This window comes from Balearica regulorum, chromosome Z (genome assembly GCF_011004875.1).
Source record: "Balearica regulorum gibbericeps isolate bBalReg1 chromosome Z, bBalReg1.pri, whole genome shotgun sequence".
NCBI lineage: Eukaryota > Metazoa > Chordata > Aves > Gruiformes > Gruidae > Balearica > Balearica regulorum.
In genome coordinates this window covers 66,078,005-66,092,445 of record NC_046220.1, presented here as the reverse complement: position 1 = coordinate 66,092,445, position 14,441 = coordinate 66,078,005, and the positions used below count along the sequence as shown (strand labels likewise).

General features: G+C 38.5%; 1 protein-coding gene across 4 annotated transcripts in view; it reads left to right on the top strand.

Annotated features, from left to right (window-relative positions):
- RAB3C (RAB3C, member RAS oncogene family) overlaps window positions 1-14,441 on the top strand; it is a 149,051-nt gene that overhangs the window by 30,259 nt on the left and 104,351 nt on the right. Inside the window, exon 1 of one of the 4 annotated variants that reach the window (XM_075739854.1) lies at window positions 9,033-9,212. The exons of the other annotated variants lie outside the window; for them this stretch is intronic. Coding sequence (XP_075595969.1) covers window positions 9,093-9,212 — 120 coding nt within the window. The 5' untranslated portion in view covers window positions 9,033-9,092. Of the gene's footprint in view, window positions 1-9,032; window positions 9,213-14,441 lie in introns of those variants that run through there. 4 annotated transcript variants of the gene reach the window in all.

The following is a 14,441-nucleotide window of genomic DNA, read 5'->3' as shown; positions in this document are numbered from 1 at the left end:
TGCAGTGACTGGATTTTAAATAGAGAACCTAGCACAGATGAAAGGTCACAACTGTTCACTTCAAAATTATCTCAATTTTTAAGCACAGCTTTCTTTGGTTTTACTATAAAGCCTCTCTATCATTAGGATATGGAGTGATGGTTTGTGTGAACTGTGAATGACAGGTACATTTTTGTTTGTGTTGTCTTCAAGGGGGCAGCAATTGGAACAACTCTAGTGTGCAGATGCTTCAGTGGAACTGGTGCCTCAGGATATCTTTGTGGTGCTCCTGAGCTTGGGAAGCAACGTGCAGAGATTAGTGCGAAGCTGCTGACAGCTGGGAAGGAGTTATTTTTATTGCCTGATACAAACAAATATCCCTTCTGTATGAGGTAGATAAGAGACACATACTGAAGTCCTGATGGCATCACAGATCCCTTACAAACTTTCAGGATAGTCAGTGTGACATGAGTATCACTGCTTATTCTGTCAAAGGAATTTAAGCTTATTCTGTCAGAGCAATATGATATGTTCCTTGCAAAAAAAGAAAATGGTATTCATGACATTTCTGCCAAAACAAATCAGTCTGGACAAGTAGATTCATTATCCATTCATTATCCACACAGAGCTGTAAATTATTTGGGGTTACTACCCATTTATTATAAAATCTGTCCAGCCTCGCTCTTTCTAGACTTGTTCAAGGCATTTTAGTTACAGCTTCATTAAGGATTTTTTTCCTTGGTGTTTCCAAATTCTTTCATCAGTTGTCCAAGTATGAGGCAGATTAGGATTCTTTTTTTTATTTTATGCAACACACAGTTTTACAGTTGTGTTGTATGATGACCACCAGATGACCAGCTGAGATAAGTGTGTGTTATTTCTTTCACTTTTGTGGAGCTACCCTGACCTACATAAGCATAGGATCTAGTCCAGTACCAATTAACACATCAGCTAATGTACTTGAAAACAATCTTCCTTATTCTTTATTGCCTCTGAGTAATTCCAAAAACTGTGAACATTAAAGTTGATATGTTTCTCTGATGGAGTAATGTGTATTTTTTACGCAGGTAGAAACTTCAGAGTCAGATAGACTTTCTGAAGGGCCAATTTATTTTAGACATAATTATAGACTTGAGAAAAAGTCATACAATTGTCATGAAAAGAAAGAATTGCTCACCAGTTCAAATTATGTTATCAAAACAAGGACAAGGTAAATTTGTCATATTAATTAGCTACCAAAAGATCTCGCTTCTTGCATATATGTAAATCACTGTCCTTTGTGGGGCAGTTTAGCACTTGTTTCTGCCTTCACTGGTCAGGCTAATTGTGACTGACAAACTTTGCAGTGTCAGATTCTATGTGCTGGCAACCTTGAACCCACAAGGATGACAGTCCTGAACAGGATTATTGATGTGATTGTTGTGGTAATCAGGTGTGTGTTACCATCAACAAGAAGTTGTTTTGTAACACAGGGGCTGTCTCAAGAGTAGGCTAATATTGAAAGCAAAGAGTGTCTTTGCCTTGTCCATGTCCTGATGCTGCTCATAGAGCCTGATTCATTGGTATTTGCTCCTGTTAGACTGTTGTAGGCAAACCTAAGATACTTCTCTCTGTCATTTGCTAGAACTGGAGTGACTTATTCAAAGCTGTATATTTTGTTTCCATGTTAAATATATAGCGAAACATCGAGACTTCGGTTTTGGCCATTGCCACAGGGATGGAGCTCTTTTGATCAGAGAGGTGTATCCATAGAATAATGAAAGGCAACCACTCCTAATAATAGCAAATGACTAAAGATTGACGTTGATTTTTTTTTTCTTGGTTTCTTTCTTGGCTTGTTTCTCCAAGATCTCATTGTCTAATAAAACCACATAAATTTTGATATAACAAAACATTATATTATTGTGTTTTCAAGTTAGGAGAATAATGTGCTTCTCCAATTTTTCTTTGAACTATAGCTGGTCTCAACAGAACATCACTTAATCTTTGAGAATCATGACATCTCTCCATGATCTTTTTCTATTCTGCTTAGAAGTATTCTTAACTTCTGAAATCCTGCAAAACCTTGGCTTTCTGCATCAAAACCTGAGTGGACAGATATATTAACTGTAGAGTAAATGACAGGGATTCAGGACAAAAAAGCAGCTATTGAAGAGCATTTGCTGGTAATTCTGTGTTGTTTTGTTGAACTAAAATTTTATGATCAAATTTATGCTGAGGAAGGTTTCTGAGATTCTGCATAGAACTTCTGTCTGTAATAAAGAAGTAGTAGAATCCAAAGCAGGCATCCCAGGTAGCTGGGTCTTTCACTTCCCAAGTGAGTTCTCACTGCTGTTGATATAATGGCTGTTCTGGGGTGAGTCTGTTTCTTTCTCCTGTTGCAGGTTTGGGTTTGGGTTGTTTGTTTTTGTTGTTGGGGGTTTTTCTTCATGAAAAACTGTTAAGCATTTTTGGTTTTATCTGTATATGACCAGGGAACATATTAAGAAATCTCCAATGAAATGGAAAAAAAATTATTTCCAGTTCCAGTATTCAATCTATGCAAGACAGCAAGGTTACCGGAATAGAGGAGAAAAACTGTTTTGTTTAGTTTTGTTGTCTGGGGTTTTTTTTCATGGTTTCCCTTTTAAATTTGCTAACTGTCTAGAAAACTTCTGCTGATACATACAGAGAGGAAAATTAGAGTCAAATTGCAGATTCAGTTCTCCTTGCAAAATGGACTAATCTAATTGTGTAGACTTGTGCTTGTGTTGACTTAATTGACTAGGTCTAGCTAAGCTTCAGGACATTTAAAGAATGTATATTATTTGCATACAGGTGCCCTTGTGGCCAAGAAGGCCAATGGTATCCTGGGGTGCATTAAGAAGAGTGTGGCCAGCCTGTCGAGGGAGGTTATCTTCCCCCTCTACTCTGCCCTAGTGAGGCCATGTCTGGAGTCCTGTGTCCAGTGCTGGGCTCCCCAGTTCAAGAAAGACAGGGAACTACTGGAGAGAGTCCAGCGGAGGGTTACAGAGATGATGAGGGGACTGGAGCATCTCTCGTAGGAGGCAAGGCTGAGAGAGCTGGGTCTGTTTAGCCTGGAGAAGAGAAGACTGAGAGGGGATCTCATCAACGCTTCTGAATATCTAAAGGGTGGATGTCTAGAGGAAGGGGCCAGACTCTTCTCAATGGTGCCCAGCGACAGGACAAGGGGTAACGGGCACAAACTGGAACCCAGGAAGTTCCATCTGAACATGAGGAAAAACTTCTTTACCCTGCGGGTGACCGAGCACTGGAACAGGCTGCCCAGAGAGGCTGTGGAGTCTCCTTCTCTGGAGATATTCAAAACCTGCCTGGATGCAATCCTGTGCAACCTGCTCTAGGTGATCCTGCTTTAGCCAGGGGTGTTGGACTAGATGATCTCCAGAGGTCCCTTCCAACCCCTACCAATCTGTGATTCTGTGATTTTCAAGTATTGCATTGTGAAACTGAGGTTCCTTTGGCAACATGAATTACTGGTATGGTTTGGAGATTTCTTAAGAGCAATGAGTAGTTAGAAGATATTCTCTTTTTTCTAAATTCTTTTGTATTATGTGAATGTACTGGTAGATGAATCAAGAATGATTTGCCACAAATTATGATTTGCCACATCTTAACAATAGTAAACCTGCTTCTCCTGGCACAATACTCCATGAGGGACAAACTAACCACTATTTCATAAGCACCAGTTATCAAACTAACACATTATGCTTCTTCCACTGTGTTTATACCTGGAAATAAAAGATTTAAATCAGTCATCAGCAGCAGCATGGGAAATGAATTTCCATCTACTGGTGGTATGGTTTTCCAGGTGATTTCATTTCAGACCTTCCCGAAGTTGAAATGGTATCTGAATTAATTTTCAAACTTGGAAAAGAAGAACATGCATTAAAAAAATAGCGATGTTACAATTCTGTCAACTGAAATAAGCCTTAATATATATATATAAATTAAAAAATGCTTAAAATCTATGCTGGAAATGTTGAGGTTTTTTTCCGGTCTTTTACTTATGTGATTCTAGAGGAATTTCAAACCTGAAATACATCCTTTTCACTTAAAGCAATGTACTAACAGAAATCAGTTTGCTTTTTTGGGGGTTGGGTTTGGGTTTTTTTTGGCTGTTAATTAAGCATCATCAAAATTCCGAAGTTGTTAAAAATCTCTGATACCTCTTAAGGCCCTGAATCTTCAGTCTATATGTTGGGAAAAGAAATTATGAGCCTGCAAATTCTTCGGAGAACATCCTTCCTTTGAAGAAATTGTCAAGTATTAGGCTTCCTATCTAAGAAGGATGAGGGAAGATAGATAACATGAATTGAGACAGATTTAACTTCTAATTAGAAGGCAGCCTGACCAGTACAGCCAAGCTGGAGTGAGTCCAAGAAAAATTAATGTAGAGGTGAGAATAGAAGTCAAACTGATCTACCAGCTAAAGAAGACGACAGCTGGGGGTATTTGTGTCAGTTTGTTATGGAGCAGACAGTGAAGAGAGCAAAATCAAGGGATAGTGTTGCTGAGTATGCTGCTGGATGAACTTCATCCAGTAAAGATTGACTTTTAGTAGCCAGGTAAGCCTTTGGGGGTTCACGTCAAACAGGATTCCTTAGCTATCTTCAAGTTATTGTCTTTCAAGAACTAAAATAATTTTACCTGTTGGTTAAGTCAAATTACTGTATTCAATGTGCACATATACACATACACGTTGTGTGGTCTTTAATACTACATAGACATTCACCATTGGTGCTGCTGGCAAATTTATAAAAGAATTCTGTAACATTGGGGACTATACAGCTCTAACCAGTCTGGTCCGATCTTATAGCTGACCCTGCATGGAGCCAAGGGCTGGGTTAGATGACCTCCCAAGGACCCTTCAAATCTGAAATAGTCTATGACCCTACAATTAACCATGGAAGAGAATTGCATAGTTTATCAGTATGTAGTCATGATTTACTGCAAAATAGTTGCTGCAGTGGGATTTAAATTCTTATGGTGCTTAGAATTTTGTAATAAATTTGTGTAAAACTGGAAGTGCAATTATACTCTAGTATTGTCTTTTCACTTGACCATGAATTATAAATTTTTTCTGGTGCAGTTCTGTTGGCTCAGTATCATGTTCTCAGCTAACATCAATATCCCAGCAGTACCCTTTTCTTGGATATAACTGTGCTATATGAAGACTGTTACTTTGGCTAAGATGTAGGTGTGCCAGCAGACAAGACCCTTAGTTTCTTGTGTGCAGTGTGCATGTAAAGAAGCTGTACTATGGTATTTTCCTGCTGTAGGGTACTAACATTCCTATGGTGTGGTGGGGAAAATTGACTAATGATATGTCTGTAGAGACAGGTTAAGAGACAGGATGTATTTGCTCAGGTATAGCACTGTAGAACTATCACAATTCTGTGTGTATCCCTGTAGTTGCACTCTGCAAATCAGACTGAAATTGATATGTGAAGAGGGCTAAGCCCTATTTCTTTTACTGCCTGACAGGTCTAATTAAGTTTGCACTGACACGGCACACAAAAAAGATGAAATTTTGCTCTCTGGGACTATATAGCATATACTGCTGACATCTGTGGAATGGGGATGCTGGAGATTATCCTTATGAATCCTTTTGGGATGTGTAAGTGAGAAGTACTACACCTCAGCCAACTGTTACAGTAAAATAAAATCAGTATTGTCAACATAAGCTTCATAAGTTGATTTACACTGCAGTAAACACTAGTTTTTCAATAGTTAAAATAAAAGCAAGAAAATAAAGTTAATAAAATAAACTCTATGAAGTAAAATCAATATTACCAATGTAAGCTACATCAGTTGATTTACACTATAGCAAAACAGCAGTACCATTTCCATTTCCTGGCTGGATGACCTAAGTGCATATTACAAAGGAAGAAATATATCTATTATTTGCAGCTGTTGTAGTTATGAGAGCAAGGAGCAGTTGCGTGCATCTTCATATTAAAGACAAAAGTGCGTTCAGTAACTTTGGAGGGGGGAATGTGCTCTGAAAGTAGGAAATTTAGCAGATTAAGAACTCAAATTTGGCTGTAACAATACAGAATTAATAGCTACCATTTGAACTGTGACTCAGTAGTATTGCAGTAATCTCTCTACATACTCACCAATATCTGAGGTTCCTAAGTGGTAGATTTATGGTTTTGTTGCCAAGCTGCCCACTGAACCATGGCTCATATGTCCCATATGGACAGTACAGCATCCAGGGATTGAGTCTACTCAGTTACAGGTTGTCCTAAGAAAGCCTCTGTCATGTGCTGCAGTACTGAAGAGCTAGACTCCACTAACAGTTCTTGTCTGAGTCCTCTCCTTTTCCCTACGAGAAGAAAGCAGGACCCAGGAAGCACTTGCAGTGTTTGAAGGAGACAGGAGAAAACCTGAGTGGAGGAGCCTGTGGCAAGCTGCCAGCAGATAGAAGGAAGAGGAAATGGCATGTTGTAGGAAAACAGATAAGTGGAAAGAGTTGTGGGAGCCAAAGTTTGTTGCCCAAATTGGTAACGTTCATAGGTATGTTCCTGTATGTTTTATGTCACAGCGAGGCACTCAACTCCTTACCAACCAACTCTATTTAACATCTTTTTTAATTAAAGATTTATCTAAGTCCCTTCTCAGACTACCATGTTATTTGTGCTGAGCCACTTGGATTTCATTATACTAGTAAAATCTAGCTATTGCAAGCACTATGAGAATAAAATGATAGGAAAGACCATTGGCTTAGACACAAAGAGCTGTGAGATAAGGCTCAGTAGCTTACAAGTCAGGAAGCCTGGTTCTGTGTCCAGCTTTGTCACTCCCTTTTGAGAAGCAGCTGTCCTCCTCCTCATTTGCCCTTTGTATAAGGACACTTTCTTTTGGAAGGATCTTCAAGCTCTCTGCTTGGTGCAGTGGGTAGGTCTTTTAACTAAACCTTTTGAGTTGACTTCTTCTTACAGAGTAGAGAAGACCTCTTTCCAGAAGAACATGTTTTGTTGTTGTATTTTAATGATTCATATTTGGATTTTGGGTTAATACTTCTTGGGAAAATCTAAGTGAAGGAGAGCAACAGTTCATTCTCTAGTCAAAGTGAAATATGGATGGTATTTTCTAATTCTCTTGGTGCTCTTCTGTCCAGGGAAAAAAAGAATTACAAAAAAATTCAGCTGGGGGCATTTTGGTCCACTTCATCAAAATTTGAAGTACAAATTTTTTTTGTTTTCACCTGGTCTCTGTAGGTTCTTTTCTGAATTGACCATTTCTGAAATATGAGATGAACCAGCTTTCTAACAGGTTTGGCATATACCTGCATATGTAATCATATGCTATATAGGGCATTTATATCACATATAGTGCAGGCAATGGCAGTTTCACAAGATCTATGGGAACACTCTCCCTTGCATCCCCCCCAACAATTGTACTGATATTGCTTCTTCCATCACCTGACATGAGCATGGCAATTGGAATATTTTTTCTCTTATAATCTTATTCACTGAAATTAAGAAGTTATTTGTATGTCACACATTTCAGAAACATTTTTGGGAAGGTGCTGGAGCAGCAAGAACAATCATGAGTTTGATTTTAAAACCTAATTCCTGTTTGCAGTATATCCATTAGTTATGTGTTTAAAAAAAAGGGAGGGGGAATAGTGAGAGGAACAAAAGAAGATCCAAACACTCCAAAAGTCTGGCATTCAGCAGCAATGCAAGTTTTATAAGTGTGTAGATAGTAACAGGGAAAGATGAAACCACCTGCCCAATGTTTCTGGTTGCTGAAGGCCTGCTTCTCTGCTAAGACTCCATTTCTTTTTCTTTTTTTCCTCCTTATTTTACATGGGTTATCTAAGGACTTATTTCAGGTTTTTGTACTTTTAAAGGCATTCATGTTGCCTGCTGTACTGGCATATGTAGATAAAAATACTATTATTTAAGCTTTACAACTAAAAATATTCTAACATACAAAATTTTTTCCAAGCCAGTCCTGTGTCAGAAAAACGTTCTGGGGCAGTATGCATAGATCAAGCAGCAATCACTGCAATCAGTCAAAACTATTTTCTAAATCTCTGATTGCATCAGTGTACCAGAAGTGAAGAGCACTTAAATTCTTGAAAAAATAATCATTAAAATTAAAAGGCCTGTTTGGTATTGATGCTACCTGGATAATTTTCAGTTGATTTGAAAGCAATTAACAAAGGATTTTGTCTTCTTTTTTTTTCCACTGTAAAAGGGATTCTTTGAATTAAAAATATTCAGGTTCCTTACCTTGTTTTTTTTTAAACTAGATCTGATTTTTTTTTTTTTTTGTACTATCATTATTTCAATAGAGATCTTGTATTTTTCCCTTTTGTGAAACTTTTTAAATGTTTCCCCTTTGCTAGTAAATGCAAAAAGTGCTTTTCATCGGAGTCACATTGTTCATCCTGGTTCATCTATGCTAGTTGATGTTGATTCAGAGGCATTTCTTGCTGATAACTCTGCAAAAAGAGGTTATTTGGGGACAGAATACCAGTTCCCAGTATTATTCCATTGCTTCAGAATGTTCCCAAGAACACTAACACTGCAGATGAGTGGTATCTTTCAAAAAGTACACTTTATACTTTTCTGGTTTTCTGACCCAGAAATATATTCTGCACAAGACCCATTCATAAATAAGTGGAAAGCATTCTGGATACTTTGTGAAATTGATGTTCTTAATTCACTAAGAGCGGAAACATGCTGTAGGCTACATTAAATCTCTTGACTGATGCCATCTGCTTTTTAAACAGCTCAGGTACATTCTCAGTGATCTCCACTCTGTTTGGCAAACATCGTCCCATGAGATATCGCTGCTGAAAAATCAACTGCAAAATGGATTTGAATTCTTAAATAACTATGCATGTGGTTCTGGCCGCTCTCATAGCATCATAGAATCATAGAATCGTTTAGCTTGGAAAAGACTTTTAAGATCATCAAGTCCAACTATTAACCTAGCATTACCAAGTCCTCCATTAAACCATATACCTAAGTAAGTGCCACATCTACACGTCTTTTAAATACCTCCAGGGATGGTGACTCAACCACTTCTCTGGGCAGCCTGTTCCAGTGCTTGTCAACCCTTTTGGTGAAGAAATGTTTCCTCACATCCAATCTAAACCTCCCCTGGCACAACTTGAGGCCATTTCCTCTTGTCTGATCACTTGTTACTTGGGAGAAGACATCAACACCCATGTGGCTACAACCTCCTGTCAGGTTGTAGAGAGCGATAAGGTCTCCCCTCAGCCTTGTCTTCTCCAGACTAAACACCCCAGTTCCCTCAGCCACTCCTCATAAGACTTGTGCTCTAGACCCTTCATGAGCTTTGTTGTTCTTCTTTGGATGTTCTCCAGCACCTCAGTGTCTTTCTTGTAGTGACATTGAACACAGGACTCAAGGTGTGGTCTCACCAGTGCCGAGTACAGGGGGATGATCACTACTGGCCACACTAGTACTGATTCAAGCCAGGATGCCATTGGCCTTCTGGGCCACCTGGGCACACTGCTGGCTCGTCTTCAGCTGGCTGTCAACCAGCACCCCTGGGCGCTTTCCAGCCACTCTTCCACAAGTCTGTAGTGTTGCATGGGGCTGTTGTGACCCAAGTGCAGGACCTTGCATTGAGCCTTCTTAAACCTCATGCAGTTGGCCTTGGACCATCAATCCAGCCTGTCCAGATCAATGATGGAAATCAGTAGATCTTTGTGTGTTTTCTCTCCCTGATCTTACCCTTCTTTGGTTGGTTGGTGTTTGGTTTTGTTTTTTTTTCAGAGGTGCTGGTAAAGTTCTGCCTTTCCCAAATGGTTATTTTGTAATGAGAACACACCTGAAGACACAAAGCTAGCTGAGAAAGCAGTGCCATAGTTCATATATAAGTATGCTTTCTGCACATATATTCATATCATGCTGCATTGTTTTCATAGCAATGACAGAAAAAAAATAGTTTAAGGACATTTGTGGAAGAGGCAGTAAAAGGAGAACAGAAGCAATTGCATTCCAGTCGGATTTAATTTAACTTGTTTGTGAATAACTGTTTTCACTATTGTTTCAGATCTCCTCAGGAATTAACAACTGAGGAAAGTCCTAATCTTGTAATTAATGTATGGATTTATTACAGAGTTGAATACTAGTTCTGCATGTGCAGATGTCCATCTCCACTGTGAACTGTTATGCTTTAGTTTCAATGGAAAAACACAGAATAACTCTACTAGAGAATAAATGCCTCTGTGTACAATGAGCTTACAGAAAATAGTTGCCTGTTGTGGCAGAAGGAAAGGTAAAACTAATTATTCATGTCCTGTGAGTTATTAAGATGAATGGGAAGGAGCAGATCCTGAAACTTCTTCTGATACCCGAGAATGAAGGTCTCAGAGATCAACTGATGTTTTTGTTAGCCGTAGTTTACAAACCCACAAAACTGACAAGAGCTGGGGTATGGATTTCCTAACACTGACTAGGTGTAGACCCCAACGTTTTTCGTCCTCCTGACTTTTCTTGATGAGGACTTTCTGCTTATCACTCTCTCTTGCTACATGATGGGGAAGCTGTGCTCTGTAAAAGGAGTGGAGGAAACAATTGTTGAAGGGAAAGAGCTGGAAATCTTACTTCTACTGAACGGAGTAGTGGATTTGGCTCTGCTGCTGTCAGTGCTGAGATCTCCTTCCTGGGCAGCAGAGGGAAGGAAAAGTTTTCTCTCACAGTAATGGGTTCCTGCAGGATGCAGTAAGAAAAGAAGTAAGGATACAGTAAGAAAAGAGGTAAGGGTGCAGTGAGACAAGAATCACAAATCAGCTGATTATAGCTCATAGATTAAGGAGGAAAATGTTTTTGAGAAAATAACATAAACTTTCTTCTGAGATATCAAATCTGATTCAAACCACAGAGGAACTGCTAGGTTTAATAAATCATAGATTCCTATCAACATATTCCCTTCAGAATTTCCATATTCTGTTTTGGCTTTCCTGTGTTCCCCTCAAACCTATGAGGTATATACTTTGCCTTACTAAAGAACCCTCCAGTAGATTCTTTCATCCCATGTCTATGTTAACATTAGGTTTCTTTTCTATAGGGCATATAAAGGGATATGACTTAGACCGATCAAAAAGGCCTACATTTTAGAAATGGAGTATTAATTAGAAGAAAATATTTGGGGTCTGCCATTCATTTTTGTATGCGTAGCTGATCTATTTCTGCAGCATGAGAACTGTGCAGATATTTTTTTAAAGAATTATTTTTAAATTGTATACAAGAAGATTATCTGCAGGTCTTCTGGAACCTAGTTAATTGATCAAACTGACTGTAGATTACACTAATGATATGGCTGCAACACCTGACCACAATGTTTGTCTTCTTACGGACCTACAGGACAGGAACAATGAGAATCTAGATCTTATGAAACACTTTCAATCTCTATACTTCTATAATTTCAGAATTTAAATGTTCCAGTTCCTAAGTGGTACAGGAAACAACAGGATCATAAATACAAGTGCCTAACTCTCACAATTGACTGTATGTAATAGCTGATGCTTGAATGCAAGTAGCAGACTTTTCTAGCTGGGAGGAATCACAGGAGAGTTGTGGCAGTTTTTCCTTGCTTTCCCTAATGAATGCTTTAGTAACTTGGCCAGTTTCCGTATTATGGACTAAAGTATTGTTTTGCCTGTGGTACTGCCTGATTGTCACAGCTTTTAATCTACTGTATACCCATCATGTACTACTGCTTGAATTTCAGGAAGATCTGGCATGGCTCTCTGGAGCGAAGTTATTCACATTAAATATTTATACCTGTTGAAATATATACAGAAAAATAAGTCATACTCGTGCAATGTTTTAGGGCCCAATCCATCTTATATACGTTAGCAAGAGAGATGCACACAGTTGTCATTCAATCCAACAGTAGATGCACATTTTCTGTACACCCATTTTGCAATAACATCATGGCATGTGCAACTCTTGCCACATAGCTGAGTTTATCACCAAGGTGTATACTTACACTTTAAAGTCAGTGGTAACTTTGTCCTTATTTCTATGGAGCCAGAATTTCTCTGCAGAGTTCCTGCTGCCAGCTGTCCTAAGGAAGCAGGAGTTTCCTTTCCCTTAACCTTTTGCATATGATAGTCGAATGCTCCTTTTGAATGAGTAATTAATGTCAGGGATTCATTTCCCGTAATGAAGCCAATGTATGTGACTTAAGATGAAACAACATCATTCGCTGAAATGAATTTAGTAATGGGATCTGAAGTTCTGTTTATATGGCATCCTTATTTTATTACAGTAATAAAAAGAAACTCTTAGAAGAATAATTCTGCCACACTTTGTGGAACATGAAAGCTGTGTGCCGTTTAAAGAGTGTATCCATCAGGCTTTAACTCAGCTATCAGCCATTCAGATAGCTTCCGTTAGCATCCTTAGCAGCTGACAGCCTAGCAAATCCCTACTGGGTAAGAACTGGTCTATACAATTGACTTCATCTCCCTGCTAATATATATGGGAATCTCAATTGTTTCCCATTGCTATTCAGCCAGTTTCTGGATTATATTATCTTCAGCTTTTATTTTATTGCCCCTGTCTTTGGCTCTGTCCTGATCTGTATATCAGCATCTGCACCATATTCTCCCAACCTGCTTAGTTCTTACCTTCACCCTTGTTCCTGATCTTGATTTCTATCACACTGATCCTGATGATACCTTTTTCTGACTGACTTTATTAGCCTTTTTTTTTGTCATGACTGCTTCTAGCTGTGGACCCTGCATTTCTCTGTGGTTGGAATTCCTCTCCTTTTACCTGCCTTCTAACTTCATCCGGCCTTACAGCATGTGTACACCTCTGCTTGTGCACCTTAGCCAGACCTCTCATAACTCTTTTGCTTGACCTTTTAGCTTTTTTTTTTTTTTTTTTTCCTGGTTTGGCCACACTTTCACTTCTGCTTCTTCTCCAGGTCCTATAATCAAGTTGGAGCACACGGACACTCAAAGTTTCCCATCCCCAAGTGCTAGCTTAATTTATTTTGTCAGATAGCCTTCAAGTCCCAACTCCAACAGTAACTGAGGACAAAACTCAGAAGATGTCAGTGTTTAAAAGATAAAACAAGAAGGAAGTTGAACAAATTTCTGTGGAGAGGAACTGTTTATAGGCATATATCTATGAACTGACAAGATATTCTCCAGATCTTCTTTAAGCCTGTTTTATTTTCATAGCAGCATGCCCGTAAGTGTTCTCAATATTTCTTCTACAACTTTATTTTTCAGGCCCAGCAGGACCTGTACAAGAGAGCCTTTTACTGTGGATGAGCTCTCAGGCATTTTCTGTTCACTTCAGAGTTTATTTATACCAATATTAAGTACAAAATCTAATTCTGCTGAAGTGGGGAAATGTTCCAGGCTACGAGATGATAAAATTATCAAATTCTACCCTTTTCTCAGGACAGACCATGGTTTTCCGAGGCAACAATGCTAGATATAGTGCACTGAGTATTGTATCACAGTTGCCACCACACCATTGGATATAGAAATCACTGAACTTGTATAAATTCTTGCTGGATCAAGTTTGTTTGATAAATGTTTGTGATCCCTTTGCACGAGACAGCTTTATATCATATTTACCTGAGTCACTCTAACCTTAGAATAAATCAATAATGTCTGTTATTGTGCAAATTATATACAATCATGATGTCAAATTAATTTCTATAAGGGTGCATTCTGGGTAATTCAGTAAAAATGTACAAAGATGCCTGTTCTGGATCTGAATCAAATTTATACTGCAGTGTGTTCCCATATACTTGTGGAAGCATAAACGTCATTAGCAAATAACTCTGAAGTTCTTAAAATATAGCTGAAAAAGACAAAATATCTGGCAGAATCCAGTTGCTGTGATAACTGCATGTGTATCCCACAGACTTTATAGAAACATCAAGCCATAATACACCAGGAGTCTACCTTTGTAGTCTCAAGATCACTGAGAAAAGCATTCATTTGCTACTATGCTTGGGACATGGACAGATGCAGAGAAGATGGATATTTTCCATATTGAAAGTAATGTAAATTGCTTATCACTTTCGGGGGTTTCTCTATTTAAAAAAAATACTGCAAGTGCATATTATTGTCTTAATATTCCTTAGATATAGGTTTCATTTATAGATGGAAATATGGAACGTCAGTATTTCACTGGAGTAGCCTTAGTATTTAAGCTGAGAATTATGTCGATGTGTTTTTCAGAAAATCCAAAGGGCTTTTAGATTTTTACATAAGAGTTTTTGTGGAGGTCCTGAATTGGAATAAATCACCCACATTTAGTGGACACTGTCTAAATCATTTCCTCTCCCTTAGTAGGAAGCTATGGGTTGATATATTGCAGCATGAAGAAATCAATTCATTATCCCGCTCACCCTGAAAAATTATTGGTACAAATCCAGGAATACCTCTGTCCTAAAAAATGATTGTTTTGCCTAAA